At 40.6% G+C, this 24,736-nt stretch overlaps 1 protein-coding gene across 3 annotated transcripts in view; it reads right to left on the reverse strand.

Annotated features, from left to right (window-relative positions):
* Nucleotides 1–23,346: 23,346 nt before the first annotated feature.
* Synpo2 (synaptopodin 2) overlaps nt 23,347–24,736 on the reverse strand; it is a 139,509-nt gene continuing 138,119 nt past the window's right edge. The window contains exon 5 of one of the 3 annotated variants that reach the window (XM_042697602.1): nt 23,347–23,880. In XM_042697602.1, the coding sequence (XP_042553536.1) occupies nt 23,347–23,880 (534 nt within the window). The remainder of the gene's footprint in view (nt 23,881–24,736) is intronic. The other 2 variants (XM_042697603.1, XM_042697604.1) reach the window with 2 other exon arrangements.

Here is a 24,736-nt window from a genome sequence, read left to right on the forward strand (position 1 = left end):
GTTTCCTCTTTCTTCAGCTTTTTCATGAAACTTCATCCCAACATTAAACTACCCTGGCATCCCCAATTCCTTTGATTTCACAACTTTGCCTTGCAGGAGATATTTTATATGCTTGGTGTAGAGCAAAGCCTGTACTGGATAGATGAACTTTCCATGTCCATAGTTAAGACAGAAGAAAACAAAGAAAAATCTCTGCTGGATCTGATTATTCCTAGGTGACTGGAAAAGTCTGTGAACCTGTGGAGTCTGGAATGTCCTGGCAGCAAAGAGACTGGGCTATTTATTGGAATCTTGGATTATATTTTTGAAATAGAAGGTTAAAACACTATTGTGTCCAATAACAACCTCAAGTGTGGGTTATTTTACTCCCTTGGAGGGAAATTCACAGTTGCATAATATCTGATAAAAGAAGAACTATGTGTCTTTGAATATACAATTACTTATGTGCCATGAGTGAGCACATCAGATAGGATCTGACAGAGATGTTCTGATAGGGTCACTTATGTGATTTGATTCTAGTAGCCGAGACAGCTCCCCAGGACAAAAATGGCTCCCAAGCCATGTGATTAGCTGCTGTCATAAGTAATGAAGAAGACTTCTTTCTGTCTATAGTTCAAACCCCACGGACTTTATTGACTTCTGAGACTGATTCCCTCACAGGTTTTCAATTGATATGAGTTCTAACTTACACCTGTGAAGCTTTATGGATCTGAAGTTAGTTGGTAAATTTGGTCTATGTTGAAAAGTATCTAATTAGTAAACGTTTTATCCTTCATACTAATTGCAGCCCTAAACAATTTATATGTATACTAAGATGCTGTATACTAGTGCTCTAATTACTAAACTGGTTTAAACACACACACACACACACACACACTGATACTGGAAACTTAAAAAAAATAATCCCCAAAATTAGTCCCCCAAAATGGGTTCCAAACCATGTAATGCTAAGGTGATTTTACTGTATGGTATGTGTGTGTGTGTGTGTGTGTGTGTGTGTGTGTGTGTGAGAGAGAGAGAGAGAGAGAGAGACAGAGAGAGAGAGAGAGACAGACAGACAGACAGACAGAGACAGAGGCAGACAGAGTTCAAATAGTCTTTATTTTTCATAAATTTTTGTCATTACTCATGCTAAATTTACTAAAAACATCAAATTTATTAAACATGTTCAAATTTTTTGTGTATGAAGTAGAACCTAAATTTTGCCTAATAGCTGTACAGAGCTGAAGAGAACTTTCCTTGGAAGCAGGAGACCCCATCCTGAAATAGTCCTGTTTAGTGTTGTTAAGTAAGCCCGTAACTTCTGTGGATTTGGTTTCCTCATCAGTAACAGGAAAGGGTTGAGTGAGGTGATTTTCTTCCCTTCCAGTAGTAACAGCTTTAAATTCTATGTGAGTTTTTCTAGATTGTATTTATGGAATACAATCCCAGTTCCTGGGATCCAAATATATCCTCTTGTTGGCCTTCAACATTTCCTTCAGGAGAGGGATAAAATTGAATTCATTTAGTTAATTTATCTTCTGTTATCCCAAAGGCACACCCAACAGTGGGTCACTGAGAAAATGTTTGAACATTGTCAACAATAGATTTTCCTGTTGTGAAACCCAGCTCAGCAGACTCTTAGACTGGGCAAGGCAGAGAAAACCAGCCAGCCCAGGGCCTAGACTCTTTTCAGAGGTCCAAAATTAGGATTCCTTCTTAGTTTTACTCTGTTAGATTTTCATTTTTCTACAGCAATGGTTTATTGCCTGAGGCATGAAAAGTAGAGAAAGATCATTGGTAAGCAAGGTGCCCAGACAACTTGACCGATACCAGGTTGAACAAACTCAAAAAGGTTAACCTGATGTACTTCTAAACATGAAATGCCAAGTGGGAAAAATATCTATGAGCTAGAATACTCATGCCATGGGCTTTAGGAAGATGAGAATTCAAAGAATTAAGCAGAATATGAAAATTTTGGGGTTTTTTTAGTTTTGAGACAAGATCTTGCAATGTAGCCCAGGCTAGGCATCAAAACTTTGATCTCCCTGTCTCTGACTCCTGAATGCTGAGATTCTAGTCATGTACCAATATGCCTAGCCTCAGCATGCATATTTTGAGGATATTTCCTGGACTGAATGAACTTGGACATTAATTTGCTTGTCTTTTATGAAGATGGCAAACAAAGCCAAAGACCTGCCTACTACTAAGTAGAGATACACCCTCTATAAAGAACACCAGGGACTATCCCCCTTGTGTAAGGGAGACTAGGAACAGTGTACAATGTGGACACAATTGCCCCTCCCTAGTGCTTCAAGGAAAACTACCTGTATGAAACTGTTTTTTTCCTGGTTGTGGGGTTTGGACTCAGGGTGTAGGCTCTATCTCTGAGCTTTTTTGCTCAAAGCAAGTGTTCTACCACTTGAGCCACAGCTTCTACTTTTGGCTTTTTTTTTTGCTGGTTTATTGATAATAAGAATCTAACAGACCTTCCTGCCTGGGTTGACTTTGAACCGTGATCTTCAGATGTCGACCTCCTGAGTAGGTAGGATTATAATAGGCATTAGCTACCAATGCTCAGCTCTGAATTAAATTCTTACAGGCATCAGAGCTAAAAAAAAAATACCAAGAATTTCTAACTATTAACTAGCCTCATATGTTTGAGAACAGAATTTATAAACTCTCAGTAAGACAAGAAGTTGTCTCAAGAAACCCTAGATTGAAAGTACAAAGGTTGACAGAAACAAGTACAAATTCCCTTTATGGAGCCTTCCTCTTCCTCAAGTGGTAAGACCAATAAATGCCCAATGAAGATAAGCAGCTCATTAAAATACACATACGGGTAGAGCGCTAGCCTTGAGCTGAAGAGCTGAAGGACAGCGCCCAGGCCCAGAGTTCAGGCCCCACGACCGACCGGACCCAAAAAAAAAAAAAAAAAAAAAGAAATAAAATACACATACGTACACTCATGTGCATGCATGTGTGCACCACACACACACACACACAGAAAAAAAACACCAAAAGTGAAATACAACCAAAGAGAAAAGATTGCTGATATTTTGGAATTAGTACACAAATATTAAAAGAAGCATGAATTATACATATTAAGAGATAAAAGTTTTGCAATCAGAAATGAATGGCAAACACATTTAAAACAAAATCAAATTGATCAGAGTTCTCATGCATGAAATATGATTGAAATTAAGTATTCAATATAAATGTTGAATAGTAGATTAGACACAGCCCTCAAGAGAATTAATATTATCCAAAATTAAGTCAGTGAATAGAAGAGAAGGAAGATATGAGGAAGAAGAGAAGGAAGATATGAGGAAGAAGAGAAGGAAGATATAAGGAAGAAGAGAAGGAAGATTTAAGAAGTTAAAAGTCATGAAGCCAACTCAGGAACTGGTGGCTCACACCTATAATCCTAGCTATGCATGAGGTGAGATTTGAGAACTGTAGTTCAAAGCCACCCCGGGCAAGAAAGTCCATGAGACTCTTATTTCTAATTAACCACCAAAAAAGCTGGAAGTTGAGATATGGCTCAAGTGATAGAGCACAAGCCTTGAGGCTAAAACAGGACAGGACCCAGGCTCTGAGTTCAAATCCCAGTACACACACACACACACACACACACACACACACACACACACACACACACAACATCATGGAGCTTATTTCTTCAAAATATGTGAAAATTTTTAAAGTTTTTTATTGTGAAAATACTGTACAGAGGGATTGCAATCACATGGGCAAGGTAATGAGTACATTCCTTATCAAGCATTGTAGCCTCCTCCTTTGTTTTTACTCTACCATCCCTTCCCTCCCACCTCCACAACTACATTCTCCCCACTCCCCCACATAAATTGTAAAGTTCATTTTTCAAAATATGTGAAATTTTAAGCAGACATATGTAATATGAATCGATTTCAGAATGCTATTTCCATACATTCCCCCTCACTCCTTTTCAAGCTATGTGTGTTGAAATTGGACTTCATAGTCACATATTCACCTCCAAATCTTGTGTTTCATTTTGGTTTGCTTATGGTTAGAATAAGAGAAATAAGGAAATAAAATTAGGAAATACATTCTTGGTGGCATCTTCCAGGAGGAGATCTAGCAGAACGACTGGGAAGGAAAGAATTTTGAAGTCAGCTGTGACCTGGGTAAGCTTGAAAACACCAGAGTGGATCCTTAATATTACAGATGTAGCATTTATATTGTTGAGAGTAGGGTTGCCCACGAAGGCCTGGACATGTGTTACTTTATAACAGGAACATCCTTCACAGAGCCTGTGTTGTTCATTCAGGTCTAAATTCACCAATACATACTGAGCTCCTAATAGGATCAAAAGCTGCACTGCATGCTCAGATACCGCAGCTCCAATATCTGCTGTTACAGAATTTTCCATCCATGAGGAGGTAGGAGTACACAAAGGAAGTGGTAACACATGGAGGGCTTCAGAGAGGCAAGAGGAGAACTAAAGAACTCAGCGAGAGAGCAGAAAGATTTTTAAGGGGTACAATATGGGAGCATAAGATCAGGGAAGGCATGAAACCTAAGAACCTGAAAGACTGCTTCAGAGGGAGAAGGAAAAGAAAAAATAAAGTGAAAGTACCAGGCACTGAGTTTGAGTCCTGGTCTTGGAAAAGAAGGAAGGAAGGGAGGGAGGGAGGGAGGGAGGGGGGAGGGAGGGGGGGGAGGAAGGAAGGAAGGGAGGGAGGGAGGGAGGGAGGAAGGGAGGGAGGGAGGGAGGGAGGGAACCTGTTATCCAGCATTGTTTTCTTGTCAGGGAAGGGCTTGGTAGCCTCCAGGGTTCAGATGTGGAGAGACTAGGCTGTTATTTGACATGTAAAGTCTCTTAGTTCAAGACTGAGCTTAAAGAAGAGGCAGGCTGTAGACAGATATCACCCAGTTGACAACACTTCAGTGGAGATGGAGTTTTCTCAATAGTGGGATAACATGTTGTTATTTTTGAAATAGACATTTCTGTGGGAGTTGGTAGCCCCTACTATCTATTGAGACAAGTGGGCCTTGGGAACTGGGGAGGTTGAGCAATGGGATTAGGCAGTGGGGCTGGGCAGGGAAAGATGGAGAAGCAGGCAGGTGTGCAGTAGCAAGTAGGGTTCAGGAGAAGAGAAATGAGAAGTGTCTAAGAGAAAATATCAAGTGGTAAGCCATGATATTTGTGGTGCTGATAGTCTCTTCTTGGGTTTCCAAACAATCTTGTATCTATGTCATGTTTCTTTTTATTGATTTTGTTTTTTTTTTTGTCCAGTGGGTTCATTAGATAGGAAGAACAGAAGTTGGAAGGGCTCAATGAGAAAAACAAGAGCCCACAAGAAATCTTGTGTTATACTTACTCTTGGTCTCCTGATTTAAGCCTTCCACCTCTTCTGGTAGTTTTCTAACTGGAGGGAAGAAAGTGGTAAAGCAAATGGTCCTTAAGTCAAAATTAAAATGGTTGTTTTATTCAGCCAGGTGCCAGGGGTTCATGCCTATAATTCTAGCTATTCAGGAGGCTGAAATCTCAGGATCCCAGTCTGAAGCCAGACCAGGCAGGATAATCCATGACATTCTTATCTCCAATTAACCTCAAAAAGCCAGAAGCAGAGCTATGGCTCAAGTTGGTAGAGTGCTAACCATGAGCACAAAAGTTCAGGGACAGCACCCAGACCCTAAGTTCAAGCCCCAGGATGGTCAAGAAAAAAAAAAGTTCTCTTACAATCTCACTGTGCCATTCACTCCCATAGCTTAACCTGAATTTCAGAGTAAGACCCAAACTGAAGCATCCCTCTTCCTTGTCTGGGCTAACGGCTTCAAATAGAATGTGAATGAAGCGAGCTCACTGTGGGCTCGAGTGCATATCCAGAACACAGCAACAACTGGTCATTGTAGAAGAGGCAGAGATAACTCGAGACATTAGGAGATAAGCTTGGGCACATGGGCTTGCTGTGATTGCTGATCTTACAGAGAAGGGATTAGCTCTGTAGAGCAGTTACAAATAGGGCTCAAGCTCATAAAACAAGAAAGTGATCTGGAATTTGAACGCAGATTGCCTCTATCATTCTAGATTGTGAGGAGAAAGGTAGGTTCTAGCTCTGGGTCCCATCCTCAGAAACAAAAACAAACAAAACAACAAAGCTAGAGGGTAAGTTTAAATTCTGGGTTCCATTACTGAATTCAGACTGGAGCCCCAGGAACTATTGCACTGGTGTGGGCACGGGGTGAGCAACCCCTGTGCTCATCACTGTTTTATGTTTGTTTGTTTGTTTTTGTCAGTCATGGGGCCTGAACTCTGGGCCTGGGCGCTGTCCCTCACCTCTTCAGCTCAAGGCTAGCGCTCTACCACTTGAGCCACAGTGCCACTTCTGGCTTTTTCTGCTTATGTGGTGCTGAGGAATCGAACCCAGGGCTTCATGCATGCAAGGCAAGCACTCTACCACTGAGCCACCTTCCCAGCCCCTCATCACTATTTTTATACTCAGCAGCTATTAAGAGTAAAACGCACTGAATCACAGCATTCATGGGATGTCCTCCCACTCAGGATTGGAGTTTCTGTCCACATTGGGAGGATGCAGTAGCCCAGATGTTTCCAATGGTTTTGTTTTGGAGGAGGGCAGAGAGTTCTCATGAATAAATTCATGGAGTTAGGGGAATTCCAAACCAACTTTATAAATGAAGAGAGTGGGAAGAGATTCTCTCAAGGTGAAACTGTCAATAAAAGCTAGGAGAGCAATAGAATGGGTGAACTAGGAGAGAAGAGACAGACAGACAGACAGACATAGACACAGACATAGAGAAAGTGGGAATTATTTAGTTCCGATTTGTGTCCAACTTGTCATACACGTAAAAACCATAAAATCTCAAAAACCACTTATCCTAATTTCATATGTGTTGACCGTGCATTGTTAAACTATATTAAGATGTCCTTTGACTAACAAACTAGGAGTCAAGGTGGCTCTGTAATCTTTCCATGCTGGGGACCAAGAAACATCTGAGTCTACTTCAACCAGAGCTAACAACTGGACCCCTACTGCCAGTTTGTTAGTTGCCCTTTGACCTTTTCCCATGGAGTGAACTAGGGTGGGTTAGGAAGAAGGAATATGGAGGACCAACCTGGAACCAAACCCAGGCAGACTGAGGGCTGGTATTCAAGCTCTCCCCCTTGGCACTTAGTCCCCAACCCTACCCTTCCCCCCACCCCCACGCCAGAGTAAAACCCAGCCCCCCCCTGCTCCTGCCCTGAGCCACTATTGACTTTGCCTTACATTTTGTTTGACTACAGAACTGGAAATGAGGTTGGTTTTTTTTATAGGGCCTGAAAAGCATCTACTTCAAAATACTCTTTAGGAAAAAAAATTATATGAGAATCAATTACTTAGAAATGTTGAAAATTAGAACAGGATTCAGAAGGGGCCTCTATAAATCAGGTCCCTTCAACGATATCAAACTAGCTATTAGATACTGCAACTCCATTTTTTTCTATGCTATCTGTGATTGTGTGGCATAGTCTCAGTTTTACTTTGGGCTGAAAGGTTTTTCTCTGAGTATACTAGTTCTGTACAGTATTCTTTCCATTTATGCAGCATATAGTAGGACTTATGACCTATTATATAGTAGTAATTTAATAGTTTTTTCTATAATAAATGTATTTATATAAATATATGTGCACATATATACATATAGTAATACACATACATATTAATATCCATTCATATATAAATATATTAACATAGTTTTGATACATACATATTTATATATAATAGATCATAAGCCCTGCTCCATTAGGTGTGCTGTGTCTATTGAAGAATCTGAAGCAAGAACCGAGGACCGGATCAGTGGTAAAGCACTTGTTAACACCCATGAGACCCCGGGGAAACAGCCTCGGAAAGGCAGAATGAAGAATCTACTAGGCAGGTGCTGTGTTCTTGTGTTCTATTGGTGGGATTCCTGTAAGAAAGCGCTATAGAAGTAATCTATTAGAAGATTATTATTGGAGGGGGCATATTGTAAAGAAAAGGTCAGCTCTATTTGGGGCAAAGGAAATACATCAAGGAGCAGCTGATGTGTGTGTGGAAGCTTGCAAGATGAGCAGAGGTGTGGGATGCTGTGCAGAAGCATTGCAGGCAGAGAGGGGTGTGCGTTGAAGTGTGGGGTTTGCCTCCATGTGAGGCATGCATAGAATTGAGAGTAGTTTGATATGGATGAAGCAGGGTGCACAGGATGAAGACGAGAGGATTAATGATAGAAAGGCTCAAAGGTAAGAAGAGATGAACCACTAGAAAGTTTCACAGGAGCTATGTTTTTAGCCACTGGTGGCTGTAGAGCACAGGGAGTGGAGACATGATGTGCATTTACATTTCTGTGTGGGAGTCCTGGGGTTGAACTCAGGGTCTGGGTGCTGTTGCTGAGTTGTTGGGTTTGTTTGTTTTGTCCCTCAATGCTACTGCTTTGTCACTCAAGCAACACATCCATTTCTGGCTTTTTGGTACTTCATTGGCCATAAGAGTCTCTTTACTACTTTACTACTCAGGCTGGCTTTGAACTTCAATCCTCACATCTCAGCCTCCTGAATAGCTAGGGCCTATAGGTGTGAGCTACCAGTGCCCAGCTGAGGTGCATTTTGCATTTTTGTAATGGTTATTTTAATTCCAGTATGAAGAAGACACTACGGTAGGCATTCTGTTCAGGTAGGACTCTGGCTGTTGTCCAAAAGACAGGGCATGAAAGTCCGATTCATGTTGTAACCATGGTGACAGCAGAGGTGATGAGACATTCCTGAGCAGGTGCACTGCAGTCTGGTGACTCATGTGTTGAAGAAGTCTGAGTCAAGGAGGTAAAGCAGGATAAGAATTCTCATCCCAACAGGCAGCCAGGTGGGCGGATGGTGGTGGCAGTGATCACAAAATATGGAGAAGGAACAGTGGGAGGGAAGAGGGGGAACTAAGGTGTTTGAAGACCACTCACTCAGGTCTGAGACTGAAAGGAAGTGCGAAAACAGGTGTGGTTATTGATTATCTGTCACAACCACGTAAGTGACAGCAAGTTAAGCGGTTGTTAAGTAATGGAATCTTTCAGTGGAGAGCAAAAAGGAGGCTCTAGGGGTGGGGCCCAGCATTGAGAATCAGTAAAGGTAAGCATGGCATTTGCTGTTTTTGGAAGTTCAGGGATTCCAATGCATCTTGGAACTCCTGTATTTGGATGTGACACAAACACTCCCATGCCATTTCCAAAGTAACCTGTGAACTTCTCTCCTGTGTCTGTTAAAACACCGGAGCTGTTTCCAGGTTAAATCCAAGCTCCTCTTCCAGATGTCAGATGGTGTTTGGTACTTTTGTCTTCCTCATTACATACTAGCTCAGCGAAGGGAGGGACTTTCTCACTATGATAGCCAATAAATAGTCTCTGAAGTGCTAACTGTGGATTGAGTGGGAGTCTGCAGGTGCTGTGTAGGCAACAGAGCTGACTGATGATCCAGTTGATTATCCTAGGCCAAGGTCTCTGCTCAAGAAGACTCAAGAAGATTTCATTACAGTATTTGCTTTCAGTGCCTCGAATATATTCTGACTATACCGGCATCTATGGTCAGAAAAGTGGATGCATTTCAGCAAGAGCATTGTCACGCTTTAAAACTGGTATTACATAACTCCTGTCAAGTCAACTTCCTGTTGGTTTTGCTTAGAAGTGGGTAAGAGGTATTGACTTTCTGACACCAGTTCATTCATTTTGGTGGTGCAGAGATTGTGTGTGTGTGTGTGTGTGTGTGTGTGTGTGTGTGTGTGTGTGTGTGTGTGTGTGTGTTGAAGCCAGTCCAAGCAGAAAAGTCCCCATGAGACTCTTATCTCCCCTTATCAACGCAAAAACCAGAAGTAGCACTGTGGCTTAAGTGGTAGGGCACTAGCCTTGAGCACAAACAGGCCCAGGGACAATGCCCAGGCCATGAGTTCAAGCCCCACAACAAACCAAAACATAAATCTAGGCTCTGGAATTAACAGCCTAAATTTCAATCCTGAGTTTTACAAATGTGAACCTTAGGAGAGGTAAGTTAGCCATTCTTTACTTTCATCAGAAAAATAGTTACAGCTGTAAATAATTTATAGGGTGATTGTGGGGATTAATTAATTCATGCATTATACAATTAATATGCAAACAAAGTCTGGAATATGGTAAGCCAGACCAATAATGATTAGCAATTATTGTTATACAGTGATGGTTCTTTTACTTTAAGACCTGTGTTTGTATTGAACATCAGTTCACTTTTCTTCCTAAATTTATTTCTCAATTTAGACTTCTTTATCTCAACAACATATATGTTTGATATATTACATTTTAGCAAATGTAACATATGTAAGTAATATATATTTATAATTATGGTATAATATATTATAATTATTTGTATATGTTATATATATATATATCATCTATCTATGGTTCAAGTAATAAAATGTAAATCAACTGTATCTCTTTCCCTTGTTTTACCTTTCATGTCCAATGTTTTCTAAGACTTGTCAGATCTATCTTCCACACAAAATCAAAAATGTGTCTGTTTCTTCTGTCTCTGATTACTCCACTTTAACCTTCGATTTCCTAAATGCATCTGCAGGAGCCTCCTGGCTGCCCTTTCCACATTTTCTCTTTAATCCATTTCCCCCGTTTTAAAAATGTCAGACCAGTGCACTTCTAGCTAGTGATCCCTTCTATGGCTTTCTATTTCTTTTAGGAGAAAATTCACATTCTTTAGGCTCTCCATAAAGCATGTAACGCCATTCACCCACTCTCCAACCTCTTTTCACTCAAATTTCTCCCTCTCAGCTCTGTGACTATAGCAACATAACCTCTTGTTTTCTCAGTGATTCTGAGCCCTTTCCTTTTTACCTTGTTCTGTCTTCTGGAATGTTCTTTCTTTCCCAACTCCTTACAAAGATGGACATGTTTTTACATTCTTAGTTGAAGTATCGTGTACGACATCTGTTTCTGAGGTGGCCTTCCTTGATTACTTTCTGATTTTGCCACTGGTTATTACTTTCCTAAACACTTGTTTGTTTTTGTTATTTGCATTTATTGTTAGTAGTAGCTTGAATGAAATTGATTTAGAGATTAAGAAACTGGAGTACTCTTGCTTTGTTTTGTTTTGTTTTGGTCGATCATGGGGCTGGGTGCTGTCCCTCAGCATTTCAGCTCAAGGCAAGTGCTCTACCCCTTAAGTCACAGTGCCACTTCTGGTTTTCTGGTGGTTAATTGGAGATAAGAGTCTCAGGGACTTTCCTGCCCAGGCTGGCTTTGAACTTTGATCCTCAGATCTCAGCCTTCTGAGTAGCTAGGATTACAGGCATGAGCCACAGGTGCCCAACTTGTTGTTGTTGTTTAATATTCATTCAACCTGTTTGATTTGAGGATCCACTGAGTCACCTTGTATTTAGAAAGTATCAGAAAATAAAAGGGGAGTAAGTCATTGTTGCTAATAATAAATAAATATGAGATATTACAAAAACACAGAGGAGGGGCTGACTAATGGTCTGGAGTGATACTTGAACTGGCTCTTTAAGGGTGAGCAGGTTCACAGCTTAGAAAGGAGAAGGACATTGGAGACCAAAGGAAGAGCTTGCTGAAAGGCATAAGGGAGAGTGATGCAGGGAAGGACTGGATATAGAGGGGTCCTTGATAAGCAGAGGCAGAGCTTAAGGAAGAAGGAAAAGAAAACCATTCTAAAGAGTTTAAGAGCCAGGTGCCAGTGTCTCACACCTGTAATCCTAGCTACTCAGGAGGTTGAGATCTGAGAATTGAGGTTCAAAGCTGTCTCATGCAGGCAAGTCCATGAGACTCCTAGCTCCAATTAACTACCAAACAAAGCCAGAAGTGATGCCATGGCTCAAGGAGTAGAATACTCATCTTGAGTAATAAAACTCAGAGACAGTGCCCAGGCCCTGAGTTCAAGTCCCAGGACTGGCACCAAAAAAAGAAAAAAGAATTTGATATAAACAGATTTGCATTTTAGAATCACAAAAAAGGATACTATAGGAACTGGAGGTAAAAAAGTACAGTAGGATGCTGTTACGGTATTTCAATAACAGATGATGAGAACCTGGAGCTGGGTAGTAGCACTAATGAGAATGAAGTGTTTCCAACCTCCAGTGAGTGACCTCAACATCTTGACCCAGCTAGGCCTGAAGTTGCTTACAGCAAGACTTGGACTAGATAATGTCCTGACCCCTGCTGTCCTGATGACCTATAGGTACCTTAGAAATGTTCTCTTGTTAAACATTTATCTGTCTAGTTCCCTAAACATGGGAAACCCTGACATCTCCATATTTCTATCATGTCTACATAAGTTGAATGTGTACAGACGAGATGGTGGGGTATAATTCCAGACCTGCCATGTTTTGTTTAGTGGTCTGACCTTCTGTTTCTTCATTTGTAGAATGATGATAACAGTACCCACCACAAAAGTTAATTGGATTAAATAGAGACAGAGCTAAATTATTTAGTATAGAATCTGGTGCATTATGAGGGTCTACAATGAGTATCTATCATCTGCAGCACCACCGCCAATCTTCTCAGCATTCTTTCTACCCATTAGAACGTGTCACACCCAGAAACATACTCATATACATCCCTGACAAGTGATTGGAATTAATATCCTAAAAGGGAACAACAATTCAGGGAAATTATGGCAAATGGCAAATCTCTGCTTCAATTGTGTGTGTGTGTGTGTGTGTGTGTGTCTTGGGGCTTGAACTCAGGGCCTGGGTGCTGTCCCTGAGATTTTTTACTCAAGGCTGGTACTCCACCACTTAAGCCACAGCTCTACTTCTGGCTTTTCTTGGGTGGTTAATTGGGGATAAATAAGAGTCTCATGGACTTTCTTGCCTCCGCTGGCTTCAAATCTCGATCCTCAGATCTCAGTCTACTGAATGGCTAGGATAACAAGTATGAGCCACCCGCGACCAGCTCTCTACTTCATTTTTTTCTCCTTGATTATTTGCAAAAGATACTTGGTAACTAAATGAAAAATGTAATCAACAACTAAGTCTCCAGTGCAGAGTTTCACCTAGACAACATATTTTAGGAAGTATGTGATAAAATTATAGCAGAAGAATGTGTGACAGAATTACCCATTCTTGTGATACTTTTTCCAATTATTTCTCTTTCGAAAATCCAAATAATGACTTCACTCCTGTGAATGTTTGTTTGTCATCATCCAGATGAAGTACTCTTGCATTATTCTTGAGCTCAAACTATTTGTGTGGGTCTAACAAGAAGACCAGCCATTTCCTGATTACAGAGCTACTTTAGTTAGGATGAGTTACTATTGTAGGAGATGCTGGCATTTTCTGTTTTACACTTTTAGAAGCAGACGTTATTATAGATCTTCCATTACCATGTTCTTCTGCATTCTATGTTTCTCCATTTGGGGAGGATTTTAGAATGGAGATAATGATACAGTGCCATATAAAACCATCCTTCAACTGCCAATGACATCACCTCTGTCTGTAGAACAGGAAGGGAGGAGGGAGGTCAGTGTGGGACATGTCTAGAATAATATTGGCTCTGGTCTCTTACACATGCAGCAGCACTTTGGGGGGGGGGGGGGGGAATGGCCTCCTCAGCATAACCACATTGATGTCTGAAAATGGCACTATACTGAAGGTAGGCTAAGATCGCATCTCAAATCTTGCAGCTGTCATGGTACAAAAGCTCTGTAATTAGTTCTCTGAAGAAAGAACGTGTTGAAGGGAAAGAGAATATAGTCCCCTTCTGGCTTTTTAAATCACTCCTGTATTTCACTGCAGGTTCTTTTCTATTTTTAATTGTCTGTGAGTTTTGACAATGTACCGAAGACATTCCTCTTTGTTTATCATCTTTTAAAAGTTACTTTTGGTGCCAGAGTGTTTTTGTGGCATATTTTATTTTTAAATGTGTTGAAATTGCCAGGCACAGGTGGCTCATGCCTATAATCCTAGCTACTTAGGAGGCTGAGATCTGAGGATTAAGCTTTTAAGTCAGCTAGGGTAGGAAAGTCTGTGAGACTCTTACCTCCAATAAAAATCACCAAAACAAACCCCCTGGAAATGGTGCTGTGGCTCAAGTGGTAAAACACTAAACTTGAGTAAGAAAAGGTTAGAGACAGTGTCCAGGCCCTGAGTTCAAGCCCTAGCATCAAAAAAAAAAAAAAATCAAGTTCAAGATTCTTCAGGATGTAAAACAAAACAAAAACAAAAAAAGATTCAAGATCCTTTAGCAAAGGATAAATTCTTAGATTATATTGCACTTCTTTGAGACCATATTACTTCCTTCCCAAATGCAAATGCAGAATGATTTTCTAAAAGAGACTGTTATTCTTTTTCTTTTTCAATTTCATATATCAGTTCATGAATACATCTTGATCCATATCACTCTTTCATCATTCTATCCCTTCTTGCACTCAGTCTTAGTTTTGTATTTCTTTACTCAGCCTCAGACAACTAGAAGACAAGTGCTCAAAAGTCTGTAATCAAGCTGGGTTCATTCCCGTAATCTTAGTGACTCAGGAGGCTGAGATTTGAGGATTGTGGTTCAAACCCAGCCAGGGTAGGAAAGCCCATGAGACTCATATCTACAATTAACCACCAGGAAACCGGAAGTAGAGCTGCAGCTCAAGTGGCAGAGTGCTAGCCTTGAGCAAAAGAGCTCAGGGACAGAGCCCAGGCCCTGAGTTCAAGCCCCAGGACAGGCACACACACACACACAAACCCAATCAAAATCTTGAGTCTTGTCATGGATAGTTTCAAATGATAGTAACTTGTGGAAAATGCTAAGTTCAAATAATTTATCCATGAAGGGAGATTTCTTATAGTAAATGTATTGCACGTGTTTTATGAAAATATTTGTGCCACAAACATCCAGGTCTTTGTGGTAGCAAAAAAATATGCATTAAAGACTAAGTAACTAAACAGTAATGACTAATGTTCGTGTTCTCATTTCTCACACCCCACTGTCTCCTACTCACTTCTTTAAAATTTTGGAATATACCAGTAGCTTATGCCTGTAATCCTAGCTATTCAAGAGGCTGAGATCTGAGAATCATGGTTCAAAGCCAGCTGAGGCAGGAAAATTCATGAGACTCTTACCTCCAATTAACCATCAGAAAACCAGAATTGGTGCTGTGGCTCAAGTGGTAGAGTGCTCACCTTGAGCTGAGGAGCTGAGGGATAGTGCCCAGGTCCAGTGTTCAAGCCCCATGATTGACCAAAAAAAATTTGGAATATTGGCTTTTTAAATATTTTTTGTTTTAAGTATAGTGATTGCTAAAGCCAGTACCCGTGGCTCATACCTGTAATCATACCTATTCAGGTGGCTGAGATCTGAGGCTGGAGGTTCAAAGCCAGCCTAAGCAGGAAAGTCTGTGAGACCCTTATCTTCAATTAAGCACTAAAAAGAAGTAGAGCTGTGGCTCTAGTCTTGAGCAAAAAAAAAGCTCAGGGACAGAGTCCAGACACTGAGTTCAAGTGCCAGGACTGGAACACACAGAAATAATAAAATAATGCTTTCCAAAATTCATGCTAAAACTCAGTCTTCCACATAATGGCATTCAGAGGCAAGACCATTTCGAGGCCATTACCCACAAATCTCCTCCCTTGTGGATTGGCTTAGTGCCTTATAAAAGGGCTTGAGAGGGTGAGTTCATTCTCTCCACACCTTTTGACGTGTGTAAACATGGTAAGAAGTGCCATTTCAGAAGTGGAGAATAGCACTTAGCAGACACAACTCTGCCTGTACCTTATCTTGAATGTCCCTTGCAAATCAACATACCCCAAGTGTGAGTGTGTGTGTGTGTGTGTGTGTGTGTGTGTGTGTGTGTGTGTGTGTGTGTTGGCACTTAGGCTTGAATTCAGGGCCTTACCTTTTTGCTTGGCTTTAAGGCTGGTGGATCTAAATAGCTATCATTAATTACCTGAAAGCAATTATGCTTGAGCCAGTGGTTTTCAGTATGTTCAAAAGTAATAAATAATTCTGTTGTGCTTTTTCTTGTCTCTGTACCTGTCTTGCTTCTGTCTCTTGTAGGCATAGCCATCGTGACCCTGATGATAAGCAAATAGGGCAGGGTGGATCCCAGAAAATGAGGCATGGGAGACCGCAGCCAGGAATTCAGACACAAACACTTTGTTAGTGAGTAAGCTCTATTAGAAACACAGAAGCACTATCTTCTTTCCTTTATGCATTATTATACTCCTTCATAACATGCAGCAAAAGACAGCTCTCTCTCCCTGTGACCCGGCCTGCTTGCTCAGTGAGCTCTGAAAACTGAGCAAAGCTATCTTAAGCAAAGACACTCACAGATGACTAGACAGGAGAAGGGTGGGCGAATGTAGTCATACTATTTAACGTACGTATGTGAAAATGGAACCGCATAATTTGAAGGGATGTGTGGGGTTGGGAGAAATGGGGAGAATGCTGGATTGACATTGATCAAGATGCGTTGACATCATAAACTGACATGTGGAATTGAAATCCTTTTGTACTTAAAGATAATCATAATAATCATAATCATGAAAGACACTCATCTAGAAACACAAACACGGGGAAATGACTTCTCTTGAACAAAATATGTTTAGAAGTTTTACTTATGTCAAGGATGGACACCGGTCTTGAAGGAAGAATATGTCTATTGTTCATCTATTTGTTGAATCTGGGTCTCACTATGCAAATGAGGCCAGATACTTTCTAGAAATATAAACCGCAATGTTTTTGAAGACTAGAAGTAATAAAATGCCTGTCAAGAAATGTATGTTTTATTAAATTAGAAGTGTCATGGGTCTTGGGGTTTTCCAGAAGTGTTGAGAAGAAAGCGTTTGGTTTGGAATGTTTCTGATATCCTGTGCACTAGTCTCTGCTGACAGGTGCTGTTGGGAAATGAGCCTGGGAACTGCACTTGCCTTGTCTATGGCCGCCTGTTGTCTCCATGTGGAGATCCCCCACCCACCTCTAAGCACCTAGGCACAGTGCTGCTTGGGGCACAAGCATCTTAAAGCAGGAAGCCACACCCAGGCCTGTCTCTGTCTCCTAAGTCATGCAAGTCTTTAAATGCTTTCCTGGTTCTTAAAGTGAATTTTCAAATGATGTCCCTTAAAAACTATTTTGCTAAGAATACCAAAATAAGTCGAAGGGGGGGCGGTGAAAATGTGGAAGCAATAACTCAGATCAAAATGCATTGTATACATACACTGCTTTGTTAAATGACCAATAAAAATCATACATATCCTAAAAAACTAAGAAAAGTTCATGATACACTGTATTCATAAACTGCTTTGTTGAATAGCAACTCCTTTGTACAACTACTTAAAGATAATAAAAATATTAGAAAAAATACCAAAATAGCCAGGCACCAGTGGCTCACCTATAATCCTAGTTACTCAAAGAGGCTGAAGTCTGAAGGTCGCAGTTCAAAGCCAGCTGGGGCAAGAAAGTCTGTGAGGCTCTTATCTCCAATTACCCACCAAAAAGCAGGAAGTAAAGCTGTGGCTCAAATGGTAAAAGACTAGTCTTGAATATAAAAGCTCAGGGATAGCATCCAGGTCCTAAGTTCAAGCCCCAGAACAGGCACAAAAAAAAAAAAGTGATTTTCCTCAGAATTGACAAAAATAAAAATGTTGCTTAGTCATACAGTATGACTAGGGTGCTCACATTCCAGACAAGAGCGTTAATATTCTTTAGAAAAAGCTAATGCTTTTTAAGAGAAAGCTTCCCATTAAACAAACAGTCTCAGTTTAACAGAGGTCAGTCTAGAGTCAGATCATTGGGATGCCAAACATGGCAGCTTAGCGAGCAAGAGCCTAGGGGTTTTAGAAACTCACCAACATGTTTTCCTCTCATGGCTAGGTTTATGTTTTGGACCAGCTTCCAATGTGCTAATAAAAATATACAAAACAACAAAAAACAAAACAACTAGTGAAGAGTAACATAAAAAGAAGTTTGGGTCCCAAACGTCTTCACTTACCTATGGAATTGATGGGAATTTTTTCTAGTGAGTTTTAAAAGAAGCCTTTAAAACAAAACAAAAAAGCTGAAGTGGAGTTATGGCTCAAGTGGTAGAGCACTAGCCTTGAAAAAGAAAGCTCAGAGACAGTACCCAGGCCCTGACACGTGTGTGTACATGCGTATACACACACACACACACACTTTTAAAAATGCTATAATGTGGGGCTGGGAAGGTGGCTCAGTGGTAGAGCGCTTGCCTTGCATGCATGAGGCCCTGGGTTCGATTCTTCAGCACCACATAAGCAGAAAAAAACAGAAGTGAGCTGTGGCTCAAGTGATAGAGCACTAGCTTTGAGCTGAAGAGCTGAGGGACAGAGCTCAGGCCCAGAGTTCAGGCTCCACAACCAAAAAAAAAAAAAGTGTTATAATGACAAGGCTCCTCTATTTGACCAAACTTTAAATAGGATTCTCTGGTAATTTTTGTAAAATCTAGTTTCAGCAAAGAACCCCATGTAGTCAGTTTAGCACAACCCCCTTACTCTGGATAGCCAATCAGGTTCTCATCTTCCAATAGCCACCAGAAGATCCTGCATCACCCCGGTCTATCTTCAGCACCAGTGCTGTTTAGGTTGATTTAGACAAAGACCCCCACGCCCCTGTCACTTGGGCCTGTCCTCAGCAGCAGTGCTGTTCAGGTTGACTTAGCCAGAGTCCTCCACACCTCTTATGGCTCCTCTTAGTAGTCTTCCATTCACTCACCCCAACTCTGCTCCTTGGTTCTACAATCTTGCTTGTGCAGACTGTGTTTGGAGCTGTACCCTGTCTTTCTCACTTGCTGCAAGACCCCAGTGTGATGGGTCTTACACCTGCACACTGGTCCTGAAGAAAGTCTCTCTTACCATGCTTTAACAAGAAGCGCTGCATACTCCCCCCCCCCCCCCACTGTGAAAATGTTGGCAGGCTATGTAAAATTCTTCTAATGTGTCTGGAAGCTGTTATGGAAAATTAAAATTCTAAATGTGGTAGAGAGAAAGAAAATCTCCGTAGGAATAAAGAATTATTCAAAGCCATTTTTGTAAGGAAGAATGAAACATCTCCTTAACTCGATTTGCAAGTTATGTTTATTGCTCTTATAATTTTTATTTTCAGTATGTGTCTTACACATACAATTAATGGGGATAAACAGAAGTAAAAACATCAATCTAATTAGCAGGAGAACACAGTCCATTTCTTTTTAATAGAGGGAAGAAAGCATGAGCAACTTTGAGTTGAAATCAAGCGTGGAAATCTACTGTTTCTTATCATTGAAAGCTTCCTGTAACTTCTATTAAATATAACCAAGCCTACTTGATATGCATTTTTAATCCAAAGTTTCAAATCACAGATAATGTGATTAAAGCATAGATAATGTAAGTGCTAATAAGGTGGTCCTTTCCCAATGTGTATGATGGTGCCAATATATGTCAGAAATAAATGAACTAGAGCCTGTGCATCTGTAAAACTCAAAATATAAGAAAAAGTTTGATCACTTTCATGATAGCATTTTATATACATGCAAAATATATATAATATCTAAACTCAAGTTGGAAGGGAAAATGTCAACGAGTGTCTCAGTTACTAGCACACTGTAATTATGGAGAAAGGTGTTTTTTTTTAAACACAGCAAAACATCAGCTCTTTTTTATTTATGGTTGTTACTAATTGAAAAATGTCTTACAACAGATGTTCACATTTACAAAGCAGCAGCTGTTTTCCACATGTGCTGTTTTATGGCAGATGAACTCAACCCTCTTTACTTTTGTGAAAGCCATAGTTTTCTAAATCATACCTGGATATCTGCTCACAAACATTTGGTTGATGGAAATAACTTTTCTGGAATCAAGTATACTGGATAAATATACCCACAGTGCACTTGGTAACGATTTGACAATAGCATATTTTGCTTTTCAGAATCAGCATCTGTAAAGTATGACATCTTAGAGCACTGAATTATTATTTATTTTGGTGAGACTGGAGTTTGAACTCAGAGCCTTGCATGTATTAGGCAGGTACACTACTGATGAGACGTACCTCTAGCCCAAGGCACATTGATTTTTGTGGGTATTTTTAATTAATTTTTTAAAAATGGGATGTTTATGGGGCTGGGAAGGTGGCTCAGTGGTAGAGCACTTGCCTTGCATGCTCAAGGCCCTGGGTTTGATTCCTCAGCACCACATAAGCAAAAAGAAAAAAGCCGGAAGTGGCGCTGTGGCTCAAGTGGTAGAGCACTAGCCTTGAGCTGAAGAGCTGAGGGACAGTGCCCAGGCCCAGAGTTCAGGCCCCACGACCGGACCCAAAACAACCAAAAAACAAAAACAAAAATGGGATGTTTAGCAGGACACTAATGGCCTCTCACACCTATAATCCTTGCTACTCAGGAGGCTGAGATCTGAGGATCATGATTTGAAGCCAGACCAGGCAGAAAAGTCCATAGGACTCTTATCTTTAACACCAAAAAGCCAAAAGTAGAGCTGCAGCTCCAGTAGTAGTAGAATGACAGCTTTGAACAAAAATCCCTCAGGGATAGTGCCCACGGCCTGAATTCAAACCCCAGGACCAGCACAAAAAAAAGAAAGGGATGTTGATGTCCTTATGAGAAAAACATTGGCAACTTTCTTGTCAGATATTCTTTTTTATGTTTATAATAAATTCAAGACAAATGGTAATTTGAATACAATGACAGCTTGATATAAATGATCATTTGAATGCAGCACAAGCAGTGAGGGAAGTGTTTTGCAGTGACATCTAAGTTTAAAATATCTGCTTTTGAGTCTACATTTTAACAAAAAAATATATAATCTGCACCAAATGATGAAAATAATACCTAATACAAGAGAAATGAACAAAGATAGAATATGGCCCCAGCAAATGAAATATTTTCTGTGAAACCTGCTATGTCTTAACACATTCCACTCAAGCATGGTTCAAACTCTGCCATGAATCTGAAATCAAGTAAGAATCTTTGATAACTAAACTGTCAAACTAATCCATACAGCTGACATTATTTTTTTTAAGATTTTATAAAATCTCTAAGCACTTGTGGCTCATACCTGTAATCCTTGATACTCAGGAGACTGAGATCTGAGGATCATGGTTTGAAGCCAGCTGGGGTAGAAAAGTCTGAGATACTCCTGTCTCCAATTAATTTTCAAAAAGTCAGAACTGTGGGTGTGACTTAAGTGGTAGAGCTCCAGCCTTCAGCAAAGCTAATCAAGAGTGAGAGGCCTTGAATTCAAGCCTCAATATACACATAGACACACACAGACACACACAGACACACACACAGACACACACACACACACACACACACAGTATGTCTGTCACACATATACAAACTCTTACATCGTGTACTAAGGTACATTGACAATAAAACTTTAGAAAGTAAGTATCCATCTTTTTCTTTTCTGTACAACTAATTGCCTACTACATAGCTATTTCCATGCTAATAGAATTTTCTGTGATTTCTCCATCTAATCAGTTTTAATGCCAAAGTAAGGGATCCTTTGGCTTTTTCAAAAGTTTTATTCTGTGAAAATTATCATTACAAAGAGAATATAAAAAGTTAACAGGTGAAATAAAACAAAATGAAGAAGTTTTGAATTTCTCAAGCATTTTAAACATTTCAAACCCTTGTAGGTGCTTGTTTATGCAGTAAACCACTTGGAATTTCCCTACATTTATCACTCAGTGGGTCAAAGAGCAAGGAGCAGATCATTTCATGGTCGTGCTTACAAGGCCTGGGTCAGAAGATAGACCCAGCCCCAGTGGCTGTGTGACTTCCTGTGGACATTGTAATGCTGTTTTCCAGAGCTCACCCCTTGCTGCTTAGTCTCCTGTGGCATGTTGTCTGTAACCTAACCACATGGTCACGAGCAACAGTTGCGCAGTAACAGGCATACTCATATACCGCTTCCTTAAATCCACGAATGCTTGCTTCTTCACATCAATCCTCAGTCCACAAAACACATAACACAAAACCTGCTCTCAGACATTCCTTTGGGGACCTTTAGTGACACATTATAGCTACACTAATTACCTAATCCACTCCTAAACTTGATCTGATATTTACTCGATGAGCAACCAACATTAATCAAAGGTCATTCACTCTGCTAATGAATGGGTCTCACAGTATCAGACCAGTGAAGAATCTGAGAGTTTAGATAATATGGTCTTTTCATTTGAAAGGAGGATGACTGAACCTCAAAGTCTATTGCTGTCCCAGGCTGTTTGCTTGAAAGGCATTAGAAATCAGTCTTAGGCCTTCATCTTTCTGTTGCCCACACATCACACCGTTTACTCTGGAAGTCCTTCTGAACTGCATAACAATCTTATTTTTCTTTCTGTTGAGTGATAACTGGGGTTTGAAATCAGGGCTTCACTTTTGCTAGGTAAGTGCCACTAGCACTCTCAAGCATTTGTTATTTCTTTCTAAGAATTTCTATGTTCAATTTTATTTGCACACCTTCACTTTCAGCCTTTTAAAAAAGTCAGTCTGAGTGATCTGGGTACTGGTAGCTCATACCTATAAATCTTAACCACTCGGGAAGCTAGATCTGAGGACTGTGGTTCAAAGTTATCCTACTCACAAAAGTCAGTGAGGCTCTTATCTGCAGTTAATCATCCCCCCCAAAAAAAATGTAAGTGAAGTGTGGCTCAAGTGATAGAGCACTAGCCTTCATGGAAAAAGCTAAAGGACAGTACTCAGGCTCTGAGTTCAAGCCCCAGTACTGACACAAAATTTACACAAATAAGACTTTGAAACTATTTAGGAAAAAATTTAAAATAATACCAAGAAACCATTTTTTAGGTAAGCATTACTTTTTGATATGTTCTTGTCATGAATTTCCCCAGTGCTGACTGGGAGTATGAATCAATGATGGAGCATCTGCCTAGACAATGCAAGATCCTGAGTCTGATCTCTAGTTCTGAAAAAACAATTTAATTCCACAATGTTCTATTAAATATTATAACTAGTAAAGCATACCATCATTCCTTCCTAGATTAAGGCACATAGGAAAACTCAATTTCACCTCAATTATGTCGAGTTTAGTTGTATAGGTACCTCTCATAGATTGTATTAAGATTCTGAATGTCAAGTAAGTGTCAGAGAACCATGGCAGAAATAATGTTTTTCTTTGAAGAAATTCTCTGTACCAACTCACAGGGATGTGATTGACCCTCCTGTGTACACACACACACACACACACACACACACACACACACACACACACACACACACACACACACACACACACACACACTGCTGATAGGTGATTTATGAAAGCCAAAGCCAACAGTGGTTCTTAATCTTTTTAAAAACTAAAGAACCCTACAAAGAAGCAATTAAGGAAAAAACTACCCACAGATGTTTCATGTTTGACGTCTCCATCCCCTTGGGTGTGGGTTGTAGTTGCAATTGGCTAGTGGAAGGCAGTAATCAGACCTGGTTTCCAAGGACATTATTTCAGAATCATTTCTGGAACCTTGCCTATAGAATGCATATGGCGGCTGTGAGCCGTATTGGTAGTTGGTGGACATGCTATTGTTGATTGGGAATGCAACATTATCATCTAGCCTTTCAAGTGAGCTTGTGTTGGTCTGGGTTTGGGAAGCATAGGACGCTCTCTCATTCCAGTCTTCTGCAGGCCCTGGAAGCACTTTCCTTCGAGCTGCAGAAACCACATTGGCCACAATGGATTCCTGGATGCTCCTGGGTCTGAACGCATCATCCACCAGGCCGAGAGGGGACCTTGCTGCAGCTTCCCAAGGAGTTGGTCTCTTGTTGGCTTTCTCCAGCCTGTTGGTTGGTTTGACAGGGTAAGCAGGCTGGTATTCCCAAAGCGATGTAGACATGGTAGGTGGGATGGGTCTTCCAGGAAGAGAAAGAGTGCGCCCACCACTTTCCTAAAAACAATGAAGATATGAATGCACCTCATCCAGCTCACTTTACAGTGATGATTATTATTCCAAGCATGTGCAACACCATTACAAAGCACTACAAAAGCTGAGGCCCAAATGCTTAACTGGGAAAGGGTGGTCTGGTGTCTGGTGTTTTCTCCCTTTCCACTTAATTCTCAATGACTTTCCTTCTTGTCCTCCATCTCTGATCCCACAGCTCCAACTGCTGTCCTCTTTCTAGGCAAGTCCCCTACAGGGACGGCCCTGTCACCAGTCAGAACCCATCGTCCAGTCGTCCTTCACAAATTCATATCTGCATCCACAGCCCACCTCCCTCCCAGGCCTGTTTTCCTGGTACAAAATAAGCAAAAACATGTTGAGAACCCCAGAAGCCATAAACCACTTGACCTTTGACTTTTCTCAAGTGACTTTCAATCTCCTTATCTCACTTTGGTTGACTGGATATAGCAAAGCACACAAGAGCCATTATATATCATTAGTTACTGGTGGGATTTGAATGCCCACCTTTGTCTTTTCAGGGCTCAGATGGTGAAAACTCCTTGGGTTTTTACTTGCTAAGTGGGGTGCACTACCCATGTCTCTGAGGGAGTTCACTCTGTTCCTCTTATATGTATTTTGCTTCCTTTTATAAATAGTACATTCTGACTTCTTTGAGTGTTTGTATCCCTAACACAGGCCTCTGCGTATACTATATGATCCGCCTGGCTAATCTGCAGTAGTGTAATTTATTGAGAGTCCTTTTACACTTTTGCCTTTCTTGGGTCCCTGAACTCATTGATTCTATTCCTTGTTTTCTTCTCCATTCATTCCTATTTACAGGAGATTTCCTTAGAACCAGTCC

This window comes from Dipodomys spectabilis, unplaced genomic scaffold (assembly GCF_019054845.1).
Source record: "Dipodomys spectabilis isolate Male_0828 unplaced genomic scaffold, ASM1905484v1 ptg000225l, whole genome shotgun sequence".
Classification (NCBI taxonomy): Eukaryota; Metazoa; Chordata; class Mammalia; order Rodentia; family Heteromyidae; genus Dipodomys; species Dipodomys spectabilis.